Source organism: Trachurus japonicus, chromosome 18 (genome assembly GCF_045865225.1).
Source record: "Trachurus japonicus isolate A0001 chromosome 18, Traja_1.0".
Classification (NCBI taxonomy): Eukaryota; Metazoa; Chordata; class Actinopteri; order Carangiformes; family Carangidae; genus Trachurus; species Trachurus japonicus.
Window position 1 is genome coordinate 5,133,981 of NC_140924.1, and position 16,588 is coordinate 5,150,568.

General features: G+C 45.0%; 1 protein-coding gene across 1 annotated transcript; it reads left to right on the forward strand.

Annotated features, from left to right (window-relative positions):
- The first annotated feature begins 342 nt into the window (after positions 1 to 342).
- LOC146968467 (butyrophilin subfamily 3 member A2-like) lies at positions 343 to 16,477 on the forward strand. Its single transcript, XM_085759235.1, has 6 exons — positions 343 to 424; positions 544 to 867; positions 13,991 to 14,278; positions 15,549 to 15,613; positions 16,089 to 16,207; positions 16,303 to 16,477. Exons 1-6 carry the CDS (start codon positions 343 to 345, stop codon positions 16,475 to 16,477), a joined length of 1,053 nt encoding a protein of 350 aa, XP_085615361.1.
- Positions 16,478 to 16,588: the final 111 nt, after the last annotated feature.

Genomic DNA, 16,588 nt, shown 5'->3' on the forward strand with positions numbered 1-16,588 from the left:
CATCCACGATAGTAAACTCAAATGGTCGTTATGTGAAGGCTGATATGCAAACTCAAAACTGAAAGAATGGAAATGTTGATTGAATTTAGTTAAAATTTAAAGGAACAAATATTCTGAAATATGTGACAATAAAACACAGGGGGAAATGGTAACTTTTTTATTTGCTGTAGCTTCAATTAAAACCAGTAGAGGTCCTCATGTGAGTATCTGGAGGAATGGTGGTACTAAAAACAAGAATCTTTTATTTTGAAGTTTGCTCAGGAGTTTATTTTTGACTGGATTATAATTTAATAATTTATCATAAACACAAATTTCACAGTGAACTACATAATGTTTCATCAGATGGCTGGACTCTCCATTCAGTCTCCACTCACAACCATCAGTGTCCTGGTCGTCCATCTTCTCCTGCTGCCCCATGTTGGAGGTAACTTCAATACTAAGTTAAATGAACTGTTTCCTGTAAATATAAAGAGAAGATGTTCATGTCTGTCCTGATAGTCCAGAAAAAATACACTAATTATAGAATATCTTTTCTCTTTTCAGGTCAGTCTCAGCCAATAGTGGCAATAGTTGGTGGTGACATCATTTTGCCGTGTCACCTTGAACCTGCTGAGGATGTTACTGCCAACACAGTGGAGTGGTCGAGGTCTGACCTGCAGCCAAGATTCATCCATGTGCGACGTGGCGGTCGGGAGCTCGCAGACATGAAACATCCATCGTACTCAGGACGAACATCACTGTTCACTGATGAACTGAAGCACGGAAACATTTCACTGAAACTGTCCAGAGTGAAACCTGGTGATGAAGGGAGATACAGATGTTTCATCACAAACAAGAGAACTGAATCCTTCGTTGAGCTTCTTGTTGGTAAGTAGTGAAATACTGTGTGAGCAGTTTGGTATCGTCTGGTCTCTTTGGTCCTTACTTAAAGGGTTAGTTCAACATTTAGTCAGATTCTCATATCACCATAATCCCTATAGTCATAGCAGTAGGTTTAACCTTTAATTCCTACCGGGGCAGAGCTGCTCAGTGAACACAATGGAGGTGAACGTTACAGGTCGCTTGTCCCTCATCAAACTCATCAAATACACAATCCAACAACTCCACAACGCTCTGGTGGACAAGTTGTGACCTGCACATTCACCACGCTATGAGTTAATCATATAACATTAGAGACAGAGTTGTTTTAGAGGAAAATGCAGCCAAAACTACATTCTTGAAATCATGCCATCAAGCAGCCAAGTCTGGAAGACCAAGACCTTGGGGTCTCGACAAGGGCAAGTCGGGCTTGAGACAGTCTTGAGTACCACAACACTATGGGCTCAATTTTCCTAGACTAGGTGCAGGCGTGGCGGATCTGCCCTGCGCTTCGCCTTCGCTTCGCCAACGAGGCGTGTCCAGGAGCAGTTTGCAATTTTCCTTAAATGCACGGCGAAGCGCAATCCCACCTCCTTCCCTCCCACTGGCGCAAGTGGCATAGAGGGAGGAGAGAAGGCGTGGAGTGGGTTTGACACAGCCGAGTCAGATCTTCACCAATCAAATGAGCTCCTCTCCTCGCCTTTAAATCCGCGCGCGCGAGGTGCAAGTTTGATTTCACCGTGGAAGAGGGAGGCAATTGACTGCCCAGCTCGCAGTGCGCACACGTCACTAAGACCTCACAGGCAGGTTTCCACAGTTCCAGGCACATTTAAATGCAATTAATAATCACAATAACCCCTATTTATTGTAACTATCTGAATCAGCACATACACGTATATCTATATCGATTGTCCCGTCACACTGATGACAGATCAAAGGCTCTCGGCATGCGTAATGGAAACTCAGCCTGACTGAATTAGCACAGATGAAACCGCTATATTTATTTATTTACTTATTGATTTATTAGTGGGCGAGCGGCCACATCGTCACGTGATCATAACAAATAAAACTGAAAACAAATAAACTATCATCTCTCACAGCAAGTTAGACGGGAGGAAACTGATGTTGTGGTCCGGTCCAAGCTCGCAGTGTCCGAATATATGGTCGCGCGAACAGACCTCACGGGCTGATGATGCAAAAGTAGTCTGGGAGGAGGTTATGATGTTATCCAGGTTTACTCTGACAGATTGAGAGCTGTTGCCCAGTAAAAAAAAAAAAAAACACACACCTTTTCCATTAATAAAGACACTCATATTTAGTAACCTATATTTAAACCCGTGTGCACAGATCACAACATAAACAAACAGCTGTGCGTAAAGGAGGCATCACGGAGCGTCTCTCTTTTTCTTTTTTCTTTAGAATTTACCTGAGAGGGGAGATGTGAATATCTGCTCACTACGATGCCGAGGCTGATGGTGGTTTGCTGAGAGAGATGATAGTTTATTTGTTTTCAGTTTTATTTGTTATGGTCGCGTGACGATGCGGCCGCTCGATCGCTAATAAATCAATAAGTAAATAAATAAATATAGCGGATCATCACAACCCTCACTGTCCTGCTCTTGGGACATCCACGGCTGCTTTTTTGTCCAGTCCCTCCCTGGTTTCATCTGTGTTAATTCAGTCAGGCTGAGTTTCCATTACGCATGCCGACAGCCTTTGATCTGTCATCAGTGTGACGGGACAATCTATATAGATATACGTGTATGTGCTGATTCAGATAGTTACAATAAATAGGGGTTATTGTGATTATTAATTGCATTTAAATGTGCCTGGAACAGTGGAAACCTGCCTGTGGGGTCTTGGTGATGTGTGCGCACTGCGCGCTGGGCAGTCAAAATACCAGTCCGCTGGCTGCGCTTCGCCTTGCGCTGAGATTAGACCAGGTTGGAGCTGGCGAGCTTTCGGCGCACTCTCGGCGCGGTCTATTGGCAACAAATTGTCACTGCGCCAAGGTGAATCTGTCGACACCTCCCCCTGCTGCGCGACCACACCCATCTTGGCGCACAGCAGTCTGCCAATTTACCAAATCCGCTGCGCACCTTGTTGCACTGGAGGAAAATACCACTGCGCCAGGGTTCGCTTTGCTGCACCCCCCTGAGTTGCGCCAGGAAAATAGAGCCCTTTCTGTTCACACACAAAGCAATCTTATGTCAGTGTAACACATAGAAAAAGGAAACAACATATTTTGGTATTTTTTATTTTATTTTATTATTATTAATTTCACCAAAATCCATCACATGATGTGTTTCAGTTTATTTTCACTTTAAATATGGATTATCAGTAATATAATTCAAGTTCTTGTGGATTTATTTTTGTTTTTCTTTTATTTTTACAAATCTGAGCTTTTATTTTGAAAGTTTGAGGACATGACGGTGCGTAGCTTCCTTTCTCCTCAGTCTGCGCTGTCCCTCACTGGGAGAGGTATGTTGTTTTGCTCTGGGATCAACAAATCATATTTCTTGAGTTTAAATGCAAAATTAATATCTGCTCACTACGATGCCGAGGCTGATGGTGGTTTGCTGAGAGAGATGATAGTTTATTTGTTTTCAGTTTTATTTGTTATGGTCGCGTGACGATGCGGCCGCTCGATCGCTAATAAATCAATAAGTAAATAAATAAATATAGCGGATCATCACAACCCTCACTGTCCTGCTCTTGGGACATCCACGGCTGCTTTTTTTGTTCAGTCCCTCCCTGGTTTCATCTGTGTTAATTCAGTCAGGCTGAGTTTCCATTACGCATGCCGACAGCCTTTGATCTGTCATCAGTGTGACGGGACAATCTATATAGATATACGTGTATGTGCTGATTCAGATAGTTACAATAAATAGGGGTTATTGTGATTATTAATTGCATTTAAATGTGCCTGGAACAGTGGAAACCTGCCTGTGGGGTCTTGGTGATGTGTGCGCACTGCGCGCTGGGCAGTCAAAATACCAGTCCGCTGGCTGCGCTTCGCCTTGCGCTGAGATTAGACCAGGTTGGAGCTGGCGAGCTTTCGGCGCACTCTCGGCGCGGTCTATTGGCAACAAATTGTCACTGCGCCAAGGTGAATCTGTCGACACCTCCCCCTGCTGCGCGACCACACCCATCTTGGCGCACAGCAGTCTGCCAATTTACCAAATCCGCTGCGCACCTTGTTGCACTGGAGGAAAATACCACTGCGCCAGGGTTCGCTTTGCTGCACCCCCCTGAGTTGCGCCAGGAAAATAGAGCCCTTTCTGTTCACACACAAAGCAATCTTATGTCAGTGTAACACATAGAAAAAGGAAACAACATATTTTGGTATTTTTTATTTTATTTTATTATTATTAATTTCACCAAAATCCATCACATGATGTGTTTCAGTTTATTTTCACTTTAAATATGGATTATCAGTAATATAATTCAAGTTCTTGTGGATTTATTTTTGTTTTTCTTTTATTTTTACAAATCTGAGCTTTTATTTTGAAAGTTTGAGGACATGACGGTGCGTAGCTTCCTTTCTCCTCAGTCTGCGCTGTCCCTCACTGGGAGAGGTATGTTGTTTTGCTCTGGGATCAACAAATCATATTTCTTGAGTTTAAATGCAAAATTAACGGAAGAATATTGGTGTACAAATGTTTCGAGATGTGTTTATGGAGGTCTTTGTGTAGTGGCGTGTTTTAAGAGCCATTTTGAGCGATAGAAGGAGAGTTTGTTTTGCTGAGACTTTTCCCTGTATATGTGTGCGTGAGTGAGCGAGTGCGTGCGTGTGTGTGTGTGGGTCGGTCCTCCATGTTGTAGCCTACATGCTCATGTATTTTATTTTTTTGTGTGTGTTAGGAGTTATGTGGAGAGGAGATGACCATTGCACTCACATTGTGTCTCATGTCACCGTCATGCAGGTATGTGTGTGTTTGGCCGCCATGTTAGAAATGTTTGTTTACTTTACTGTGTGGAGAAATGTAGTAGTGAGTAGTGAGTCTGCGCTGTCCCTCACTGGGAGAGGAGTTATGTGGAGAGGAGATGACCATTGCACTCACATTGTGTCTCATGTCACCGTCATGCAGGAATAAAGTTGAATGTGAGAACCAGCCCCGTGTCCCCCGGTCATTGAATGAACGCAGAGTACTACACACGAACAGCGTAGTCGGGACCCTGCAGACCCGTCCCGGCTACATTGGTGCCGTGACCCGGATATCTTCTCCACGGATCATCGCCAGAGTGATCACCGGTGGTTGTTGTAACAAGTAAAGGGACATTCCAGGGGTTTTGATACTTAAAAAAAAAAAAAAAAATAGAAAGAAAAAAAAGTGGGGAATTTTTTTTTTTCCTCTTTTGAGATACTGAGGGTTAATGATATTTTCATCTCCATAACTTGACTTTGTGAATTTTTTTTGTTTGTTTTGTTTGTGTACATGCTAAGTGTTACTTACCTGTTTTTGATATCAGTGAATGAGTGAATGAAAGTTGAATACATTTGGCTAATATGGCTGATGGTGGGAATATAAAGAAGGTACTTAGCTTTGATGAGGGTGCTGTTGCAATGAGTTTTGGGAGGGGCATGTTTCTGGGAGATTCAACTCCAGCTAAGGGTACAGTAGGTCACCCAGCTTTATCTTCCACTCGAGTGTATCATGATAGCATTACTCCAAAACATGTGCTCAACCCAGCCACTAGTTCTTCAGGCATAGGGAAAGGGGCTAGTGCAGTACGCCCCCGTACATCATCCTCCACTCATATGCATACTAGTACATTTTCCCCCATGCATCACAGGTCTGATGAAGGCATTAGTTCTCCAGACATTGGGAGCCTCATAACTCAGTTAGCTCACGAAATTGGTGAGAGCATTGCAAACCAGATACAAAAGACTACAGACAGTCACAATGACAAAAGTATCCCCACACCTAGTGCAAACATAGGAGAGGGTCATTCTGAGTTAAACATGACAGGGGTGAAGTTTGTGATGCAGGCAGATGTTAAAGAGCCTCCACACTTCAGAGGTGATGGAACCGACAAACACACAATACATGAATGGGAAGAAGTAATGGATGTTTACCTGAAGAAAAGGGGTATTCCGCCCCAGGAACATTCCCAGGAAATAATGTCAAGACTGATGGGAAAAGCTAGGGATATTGTCAAGGTCACTCTGCGCAGCATCCCATCCTTAAAGCCTGCTGAGGACCCCAAGCTTGTTTTTGACATTCTTAAACAACATTTCAGTGAGGTAACATATTCTTCGATGCCCTTAGCAGATTTTTACAACACCTTACCTCTGGCTGGAGAGAATCCAATGGACTATTGGATCCGCCTGAATAAAGCAGTGGATGTGGCTGATGAGTGTTTAAAGAGGCAAGGAAGGTACATTGAGACCCCTGCTCACGAAGTTACAATGATGTTTGTGAAACATTGTCCTGACCCTGCACTCTCCAGTGTCCTGAAATGTAGAACAGCAGAGAAGTGGACATCGCATGAGGTACAGGAGCACCTCATCGAACATCAGAGAGAGGCCAAGACAAAAAATCAAGGTAAAACAGGCCGCCCGCCACAACACCGGCAGGTTGGTGCTCATGTTCAGGTTTCAACGCTGGAAGATGTAGCTACTGACAATGTGAGGGAGCTTACCTGTGAACAGAACATGACAGGGCCATCATCCACTCCTCCGGTTGAGAATGCTTGCATCCACTCACTCATCAGCCTGCTAGATCGTGTTTTGGAGCAGAAAGCCCAGGCAGTAGTAGCTGCAGCACCAAACAGAGAGCAAGCAAACGTTTTCCAAAGGAGTAAATGTAAAGTGTGCCAGGCCACTGACCACTCCACCACGATGCACTGCAGGCAGGAGAACCTGTGCATGAGCTGTTTCCGACCAGGTCACTGGAGGAGAGACTGTCGACAACGCAGGTCGAGACATAATGCCCCGCCCCATCCCATCCAGTCTCAGTCTAGAGAAGAACAAGGTGCAGCACCTTTAAACTAGATGGCTCACATTTGAAGAGGGGGCGTGTGGGCGTTAAAGAGACAACCCTCAAAGCTGGAGAAGATTTAAAAGAGGTGTATGCTAATGTGTGCAAAGCAATGTCAGAAGATTGTACAGTAGTTATCCAAAACATCCATAGCGTTGAACCATTTGGTGAATTATTTCATGCTCCAGTGACAGTCAATGGTTCTGCTCAGCTGCAAGGACTACTCGACTCTGGGTCCATGGCCTGCACAATAAATGAGGCAGCAGAACAGAGACTCTTATCAGAGAAAATTCTGACACAACAAAAAGAACAGACGCAGCCTGGTCGGCTGTGGAGGAGTACAGGTGAGCCCCAAGTGCATGTATGAGATGGAGCTGGGATTGTATGGTGTAAAGTGCATGGTTCCAGTCCTGGTGGTTGCTGGTCAGAAAGATGAGATCATCATCAGGTGCTCACCGAGATGGAGGAGCAGGGGATCATTCGAAAGTCAGTGAGTGAATTCGCTTCCCCCCTCGTGATGCTTTGGAAAAAGAATGGTGACCTCAGGATATGCACAGACTTCCGATGGCTGAATGCGAGGACCATTAAAGACGCTCACCCTCTGCCTCATCAGGCGGACTGTTTGGCTGCCCTCGGTGGGAACTCTGTTTTTAGTACCATGGATTTAACATCAGGGTTTTATAACCTGCCCATGTATGAAGAAGACAAAAAATATACCGCCTTCACAACACCACTGGGCTTACATGAATATAACAGAATGCCACAGGGCCTTTGTAATAGTCCCGCATCCTTTATGAGAATGATGCTTAGCATTTTTGGTGACCTTAACTTTAGCAGCCTGCTATGCTATTTAGATGACCTCCTGGTCTTTGCCCCATCAGAACAGGAAGCCCTCAATAGGTTGGAGGTTGTTTTTCAGAGGCTAAGGGAACATAATCTGAAGTTAAGCCCAAAAAAGTGTCACCTGCTGCGACAGTCTGTGAAATTCCTCGGTCACATTATTGATGGTGATGGGGTTGCTGTTGACCCAGGAAAAGTGGAAGTGATTGTCAAAATGACAAAGAAAGACTTGATGGAAGATGATGGCTGCACGCCTTCAGTTCGGAGAGTAAAGTCATTCCTTGGTATGATATTTTACTATCAACACTTTATACCGAACTGCTCCTCAATCGCAAAACCTTTGTTCGCCCTCACAGCAGGTCAAAAGCGGAGAGGGAGGGTTGGAAAATCCAATCAGAAGCCAGGGGTTTTCAGAAAACTCAAACCTACAGACTGGACTGCTGACTGTGATTCTTCCTTCCTCAGCCTCAAGGAGAAGCTGTTGAACTGCGCGGTCCTCACTCACCCGGACTTCTCCAAACCGCTGATCCTGTCCATTGACGCTTCTCTCGACGGCCTCGGGGCAGTTTTGTCTCAGCTCTCAGAGGGTGAAGCCAAGGCTCGTCCAATCGCCTTTGCAAGCAAGACTCTCACTGGCTCACAAAAGAGGTATCCTGCTCATCGTTTGGAGTTTTTAGCGCTCAAGTGGAGTGTTTGCGAAAAATTTAGTCATTGGTTAAAGGGTCAGTCTTTTACAGTATGGACTGATAATAATCCATTGACTTACATAATGACCAAGCCGAAACTCGACGCATGCGAACAGCGATGGGTTGCGAAACTATCTCCATACACATTTGACATCAAACACATCCCTGGAACAAAAAACATCGTGGCGGACGCCTTGAGTAGGGACCCCTTCACTAGGTCAGTGAGTCAAAGGCTGATAAGTGAGCCGTACAAGGATCTTTTGGCAGAGGCTGAGGGGACAAAGGAGGAAGGAGTACAGGATGTTTTTCGGTGCAAGGTTCAATGTCTTCAGATAAATGAGTCAGGCTCTGTGACCACACGTATTCCTGGTTGTAATCGAGCTGGAGGTCAGGGCTCTTCTGATGTTAAGTCCATCTGTGAAGCTCACACTGAGTGGGAAGTGGCTGCGGAGTCTCGAGCAGTACAGTTTCTCAAGTTTCTTCCTCAGATGGCGCCCTCACAACGAGACACACTCCCAGCCCTGTCTCTCGAGGAGCTTCGGCGTAGTCAGGAGTCAGACTCAGACATCCAGGACGTCCTGCTATTGGTGGAACGGGGAAATCTGCCATCTAGGAGGGAGAGAAACAGATTAGCCTCTAGAGCACGAGCTCTCTGTAAGCAGTGGCATCGTCTGAAAGTTCAAGATGGAGTTCTCTATAGAGCATTTAAAGAGCCCTCTACTAGACATACAAGGTACCAGTTTGTCTTACCAGCTGCCCTGAAAGTCAAGGCCCTCTCTGGTGTGCATGACCTCGCAGGACATCAGGGACAGGCCAGGACCCTGCACCTTGCCAGGCAGCGGTTTTTCTGGCCGCAGATGGAAAGAGACATTAAAGACTATGTGAAATGCTGCCAACGATGTATCCTAGCAAAAAGCCCTGAACCAGCTGCCCGGGCTCCCCTGGAGAGCATCTGCACCACTGCACCCATGGAGTTGGTGTGTATCGATTTTTGGAGTGCTGAAGATAACAAACAGAGGTCAGTGGATGTCTTGGTCATAACGGACCACTTTACAAAGCTGGCTCATGCTTTCCCCTGTGTAAACCAGACGGCGAAACAGGTTGCGAAGAAGCTGTGGGACAATGTATTTTGCATATATGGTTTTCCAGAGCGGATACATTCAGATCAGGGAGCCAATTTCGAAAGCAAACTCATCTCAGAACTCCTCAGTCTCACAGGGGTAGCAAAGTCACACACGACCGCATACCATCCAATGGGAAACGGGCAGACTGAAAGATTCAATAGGACGCTTGGCAGTATGTTACGCTCCTTACCCCTGGCAGCTAAACAACACTGGGCACAACAGATACAAACATTGACTTTTGCCTACAATGCCACCGTGCATGAAACAACTGGATACGCCCCATTCTACTTGATGTTCGGTCGAGTCCCTAGACTCCCGGTGGACATGGTTTTCAAGCAGGTCTTGAAGGATACCAGTGTGGTTGACTACAACACCTACGCCAGCAAACTGATGACAAGCCTTCATGAAGCTGCTAATATCGCTCAACAACATACAAGGAAAGAACAGCAACATCAAGCCGATGGCTACAACAAAAAGATTCGAGGCACGTGTCTGAATGTTGGGGACAGAGTTCTGCTCGCCAACAAAGCAGAGCGAGGAAAAAGGAAGTTGGCAGACAAGTGGGAACCCACAATCTATTCAGTTATAGATCGTAATCCCCAAACCCACATCTACAAAGTTCAGGATGAGAGTGGGAAGACCAAGGTGGTACATCGGAATCTGATTTTGGATGTGAGCTTTTTACCAATCCCTGAACAAACCAGTGCAGAACCAGAGCCAGGCACCTCAGACGAGATCAGTGAGTTTCGGCCTCAGCCACTTGATACCTTGAGTGATGTGGCGGAGGAAAATCCAGAGGACCGGACTTGCTCATGGGTGTGCATGTCATCTGATGCTGACAGTGAGTCATCGGGAGAGGACAGAGAGTCAGAAGAGGAGGATAAGACAACGTGTTCCCCAATCAGAGACTCTGATCGGATGTCACTTGGAAGTTCTGAAGCTGACCCTGCAGGCAGTGGAAGCATAGGACAAAGAGAGGAAGTCTCACCTCCAAGAGATTCACCTGGTTCCAGTGTGATTCCCAAGTCCCCTTTAACCAATGAGCAGAATGACCCTTTAACCAGTCTTCTTGACATAAGTGACACAAGACCTTGTGACATCATGCCCACAACAGTGAATGATAGTCAGGCACCTACACAAGATTCAGGGCCCGAGAGACATGTGGTCAGAACACGTACAGGCAGGGTCGTTAAAGCAGTTAATAGACTGATAGAGAACATGGTGCAGAAACCACTACCAAGGGGTATACATGGGTTCAGAAGAAAGTCCCAGTCTTTGATGACTTTGTTTTAAGGTGGAACAATAGAGGCAGTAGCCTGTGTTTTTTCGTGGTATTTTCCAGTAAATGTATTTATTTGATTTGATGTGGGGAATGTTCTCATATGTGGGATTGTGTACCAAGATTTTATGTGATGTACAAGGCATCATATTAACTAGGAGAGGCAGTAGCCTGATCAACTTATGTTCTCTCTGAACTTATTATATAAGTAGCTTTATATGCTGGTTTAAGGACTTAGATTCCAGGGGACATCTTGGTTTGAGTGAATTTTGAACATTGTATCCCTTTAATCATTCTCGATTATTGAATACAGTACTCTCCATATGTTCAGGATTTTGGAGAAATTAAGGAGGGGTGAATGTAACACATAGAAAAAGGAAACAACATATTTTGGTATTTTTTATTTTATTTTATTATTATTAATTTCACCAAAATCCATCACATGATGTGTTTCAGTTTATTTTCACTTTAAATATGGATTATCAGTAATATAATTCAAGTTCTTGTGGATTTATTTTTGTTTTTCTTTTATTTTTACAAATCTGAGCTTTTATTTTGAAAGTTTGAGGACATGACGGTGCGTAGCTTCCTTTCTCCTCAGTCTGCGCTGTCCCTCACTGGGAGAGGTATGTTGTTTTGCTCTGGGATCAACAAATCATATTTCTTGAGTTTAAATGCAAAATTAACGGAAGAATATTGGTGTACAAATGTTTCGAGATGTGTTTATGGAGGTCTTTGTGTAGTGGCGTGTTTTAAGAGCCATTTTGAGCGATAGAAGGAGAGTTTGTTTTGCTGAGACTTTTCCCTGTATATGTGTGCGTGAGTGAGCGAGTGCGTGCGTGTGTGTGTGTGGGTCGGTCCTCCATGTTGTAGCCTACATGCTCATGTATTTTATTTTTTTGTGTGTGTTAGGAGTTATGTGGAGAGGAGATGACCATTGCACTCACACTGGCCCTCATTTATCAAACTTGCGCAGGATCTGGTGTAGATTCTGGTGTAAATATCAGTGTAAGCCAAGTGTCACGTGTGATTTACTAAAAGTGTGTACGCTGCTGATTTCGGCGTAGAACCGGCGTGGTGGTGATAAATCCGGCGGCTGAAAACGAGCGTAATTTAAATGTCACGCCCCGATATATTCCTGCTTTAGAGGCGTCGCCCTGCCCCTTTTACGACATGGAGACACGGAAGACGGCCAAGAAGAGGGACTTTACTGGCGTTACCGCGTTGAACAGGGAGAGGGCGGCAACATTAAATATCTGGACATTAATAGATTGATAGATTTTGTGATTGATAAGCGTCATCCCGATGGATGGAGGCTGCAGACGCACGTGTCACCGACCACGTCAGGAAACCCAGCGACCTCATGAAATGCTCCTGTAGTTTACTAAACACAAGTGACTGAGGAGAAATCATAGGCATATTACTGCTGCGAACATGACTTTATAACCATCAGCACCGCTGGCATGGTTCGGCTGATGGAGGGATGTGAAACACCGGCTCGATCTCCCGCTGACAGGTCCCGGTGACTGGGGGAAAAAAAAAAACACTCCGCCGCGGAGATCAGCTGCACCTGGACAGGTAGCGGAGCCCCCCTCCCCCCGCCATCCCCTCCGGTGTCCGGTAGAGAGAGAGACTGAGGAGCCGTCCGGTCATGCTCTGGTGCAGGAGATGTTGGAAGTTTGTGTGTGTGATCTACAATAACAGGTCTGTCTGTCATTGACTGTTTCTGTTTACACAGCTGATTAACGAGCATCTGTCACGTCGTGGTTTTTAATTCATCTCAGTTGCTCAAAATAAAAGTCGAGTTAAATTTTCAACACGGACTTCGTTGTAGCGTTTCTTTTTTTTTTTTTGGCTACTTTTTTAACTTTTTATCAATATAAACAACAACAACATGTGGTCCACATCGCTGCGTTATTAGACTATGGTTTAATAATCATTTTGACACAGCAGCACTCCTTCCTGCATGTTCTACGCTGGTTCCAAATGTGCGTACACCTGGTCAGAGCTGGCGTGAGATTTGTGCGTACCGTACGCTCACGCTCAGATTAATAAATGCCGATCCTTGCGGTGAATTTGGTGTACACCCATTTTTTTGGTGTACGCAAGTTTCATAAATGAGGGCCATTGTGTCTCATGTCACCGTCATGCAGGTATGTGTGTGTTTGGCCGCCATGTTAGAAATGTTTGTTTACTTTACTGTGTGGAGAAATGTAGTAGTGAGTAGTGAGTCTGCGCTGTCCCTCACTGGGAGAGGAGTTATGTGGAGAGGAGATGACCATTGCACTCACATTGTGTCTCAAGTTGAATGTGAGAACCAGCCCTGTGTCCCCCGGTCATTGAATGAACGCAGAGTACTACACACGAACAGCGTAGTCGGGACCCTGCAGACCCGTCCCGGCTACATCAGCTCCACTCGACTCGACAAGACTCAGCTTTCAGGTACTATTCTGGAAGTCATTTTCCATTAATGGATAGTACGGCCTATAGAGCAGCTGATCGTCATGGGGACGCCACACAAAACTTCCACGATGTCATCTTCTGTGCGACACACATACCAATGACATAAATGTCTGGAACTCCTCAATTGCATGTTTTTTCAGGCTGCCATTTCCTGAAATCAACTGAACTGACTGAAAAAGGCTGGCTGTTTAAAAATGGCTGACATAGGTTCAATGGTGTGCCGTGTTTGCACTTGCGTTTGTACCACTTTCCCCATTTTGAAACCTGGGCAGAGGTGGTACCAGAGAAGTAGAGCCAAGTACCAGATTCCAGGTACTTTTACCTAATGGAAATCTAAAAAGTGTGTGTTGAGTTGAGTCGAGTTGAGTCGAGTCGAGTCGCGTCATATCGAGTCGAGTCAAGTCAAGTCGTATCGAATTGAGTCGAGTCGTATCGAGTCGAGTAGAATCCCTCATGTGGCACAGTCATTTAGTGTGTGATCCCCAGAGTCGTCATAAAAATCTGCTGAAGCCATGCAGTCGGTTGGTGTGAACTCAAAGTCTTTTCTAAATCGGCAACAACTGTGAAAATCGTGTAGTGTGTCCCCAGCTTTAGGTGTTAGTGTTAGGAGGGTTAGGGTAGGAACCAACTGTTGGTTAAGTTTGAAGTCATCAATGGTAATCAGCTTTAAAGATGTAAACAGAAAATGTATTATTAGCCTCATGGGTATTCATTTGATGGTTATATCTCTGAAATGTTCCTGTTGTCCATCTTCAGGTGCTGCCTCCTCACCTGTCATCAGTTTAGCAGGGGCTGACAAAGACAAGGGGGGAGTGGTGTTACAGTGTGAGTCTAAAGGCTGGTATCCAGAGCCTGAGCTGCTGTGGCTGGACGCTGAGGGAAAGCTGCTCTCTGCTGGACCTACAGAGACAGTCAGAGGTCCTGATGTCCTCTATACTGTCAGCAGCAGAGTGACTGTGGAGAAGAGACATGGCAACAGCTTCACCTGTAGAGTCCAACAGAAGACCATCAACCAGACCAGAGACACTCACATTCATTTTGCAGGTCAAAACTCTACATTTAAACACTGTGTTAGGCCATGTCCACACGAACACGGGTATTTTTGAAACCAAACTTTTATGGACCCCGGTTAAAAAAAAATTTGCGTCCACACCAACTGTGTGATGAAAAATAACTCCGTCCACATGAAACCGCAAATCCGTCTCAAACAATGTCATGTGCATTCCAAAGCAGTAGGTGGCGATATCACTCCTAACAGGAAAGCAGCTGAAACTTGTACAGAGAGAGTGGAGGCTCAAACAGCTCAAACTGACCGGCACCGCGAGACGAGTCCGCGCTACTAACACACCCCGCCTGTAATCTCTTGTTTATGACAGATACGAAAATACACAAATACACACACATCGTAATGATAATCCATTGATCCACTGATTGATTCTGAAAGGCTTCATTGAAAACAAATGTACAAGACGAGAGGAAACAAAACAGTGGGGAAGTGACCGCAATTTACAATTTGATAAAAGCCTATTTTCGCCATATCAGCATTATGTTTACATAGGGTGACCACGAGATTTTGTATTAGTGTCCGCATGTTTAGTGATTATTGATATTCATAGTAGCGTCTGAGTGGTCAGCGCATGGTCAGCGTCGAGAACTTGACGTGCTAGCAACAGTAACTAAGGGGGGGCGGGGATTTATGAAAAATGTGCGGTTTTCCTGTCCACACGTGAAGCTGAAACCGGAGTTTTCGAAAAAGTTCACCCTGGACTCCGGTTACAAAAAACTCCGGTTTCAGGAGCCCACAACTGCGGTTACGTGTGGACGAAAGGCCAAACCGTGAAGAGAAACACACGGTTTCAAAAATACCCGGGTTAGTGTGGACGGGGCCTTAGTTTCAAACAGCTGAGGTCTAGTTCTACACAAACACCATCTGATCTGATTGTGTGCTGTCTCATTCCAGATGATTTCTTTAAGGTCCAGTCCTGTTCTTCTCCTGTCATCACTGGATTGGCTGTTACTTTGGCTGTTACATTGGCTGTTTCCATCATGATCATTATCTCACTTGTCTTTTTTATCTTGAAGAGACAAAACACCAGTAAGTCACAATTGAGCTACAGTGGTTTGTCAATGTCAAGTTTTCTCACAGGTTCAATGTGAATGGCTTCAATGGAAAGACTGAGTTAGTGGTGGGAACAGAGAAGTTCACTGTGACACTGTGTCAATTAAATCCAATTTGATTAAATTCTCACATGTTTGATTGTTAAAGTCTTATTAAGAAAAGTGAATGTATTTCTTTAAAATGTTTTGTTTTCAGGAGGAGAAAGAGTGACAGAGAAGCTCATGACAGAGGAGACAGTGGAAACTGAGAATGAGAAAAGGGTAAAATGAAAAAAAAAAAGAAATTTAAACATGACCGACAAGGTTGAACATCCTACAAAATAGAAGTCTTTACAAACGAGGAGGAACCACATGCTACCAACCACAAGACACAGAAAAGTCAGAAGAAGATGCAGGCGGGAGCTGAGCAGGAAGTGGAAACTCTGAAGGTGGAGCTGGAGACCAAGGAGACTGAGATTTGTTTCTTTTTAAAAAGAGATTTCTTTCAACCAGCTCACAGTTTCTGTTTCCAGCTTCATTTAGTTAAAAACTGAACACTAAAATTCAGGACACTGTACACTGAATTCTGGATGTTGTTTGTTCAAAGAACAAAAAAAGCTTATTTTTTTCCCTTTTTTCTATACTATTCACTATAGGCCTACTATATACTCTTATATGTTATTACATAACATCTTTCTGTTTTAGCCTATATTTGTTAATCTCATTCACAACCTATTTTCTTGCTTTTTTGTTACAGACCGTGGCCTCTAATTTCGTAGACCAGGCGCAGGCGCGGCCTAGGTGCAGCGCAGAGAAGAACGCCGCGCCAATGGGGGGGCGTGTCCAGGCGCATCTTGACAATTCTGTGCACAGCAAGTGGGAGGAGAGAAGGCATGGAGTGGGACAAGAGGAGGAGATAAGGAGTGAGTGGGAAATCAGCAAGAGAGAAGGCGTGAGTGGGACACAAGGAGGAAAGACGGCGAGGAGTGGGACGCAAGGAGGAAAGACGGCGTGGAGTGGGACACAAGGAGGAAAGACGGCGAGGAGTGGGACGCAAGGAGGAAAGACGGCGAGGAGTGGGACACAAGGAGGAAAGACGGCGAGGAGTGGGACGCAAGGAGGAAAGACGGCGTGGAGTGGGATTAACACAGCCAATTCAGATCTTTACCAATCAGATGAGCTCTTCTCCTCATCTTTAACTGCGGCTATGCGCACTGCAACTTCGTCACTTTATCCTTTGACAGCGAGGCCAAAGGC

Bases quoted from the DNA above. Each gene is read 5' to 3' on its own strand.
- LOC146968467 (XM_085759235.1), top strand. From the start codon at position 343: ATGGCTGGACTCTCCATTCAGTCTCCACTCACAACCATCAGTGTCCTG. The intron at 425-543 runs GTAACTTCAATA...TTCTCTTTTCAG, and splicing joins CCTGCTGCCCCATGTTGGAG to GTCAGTCTCAGCCAATAGTG. The intron at 16,208-16,302 runs GTGGGAGGAGAG...GGACACAAGGAG, and splicing joins GACAATTCTGTGCACAGCAA to GAAAGACGGCGAGGAGTGGG.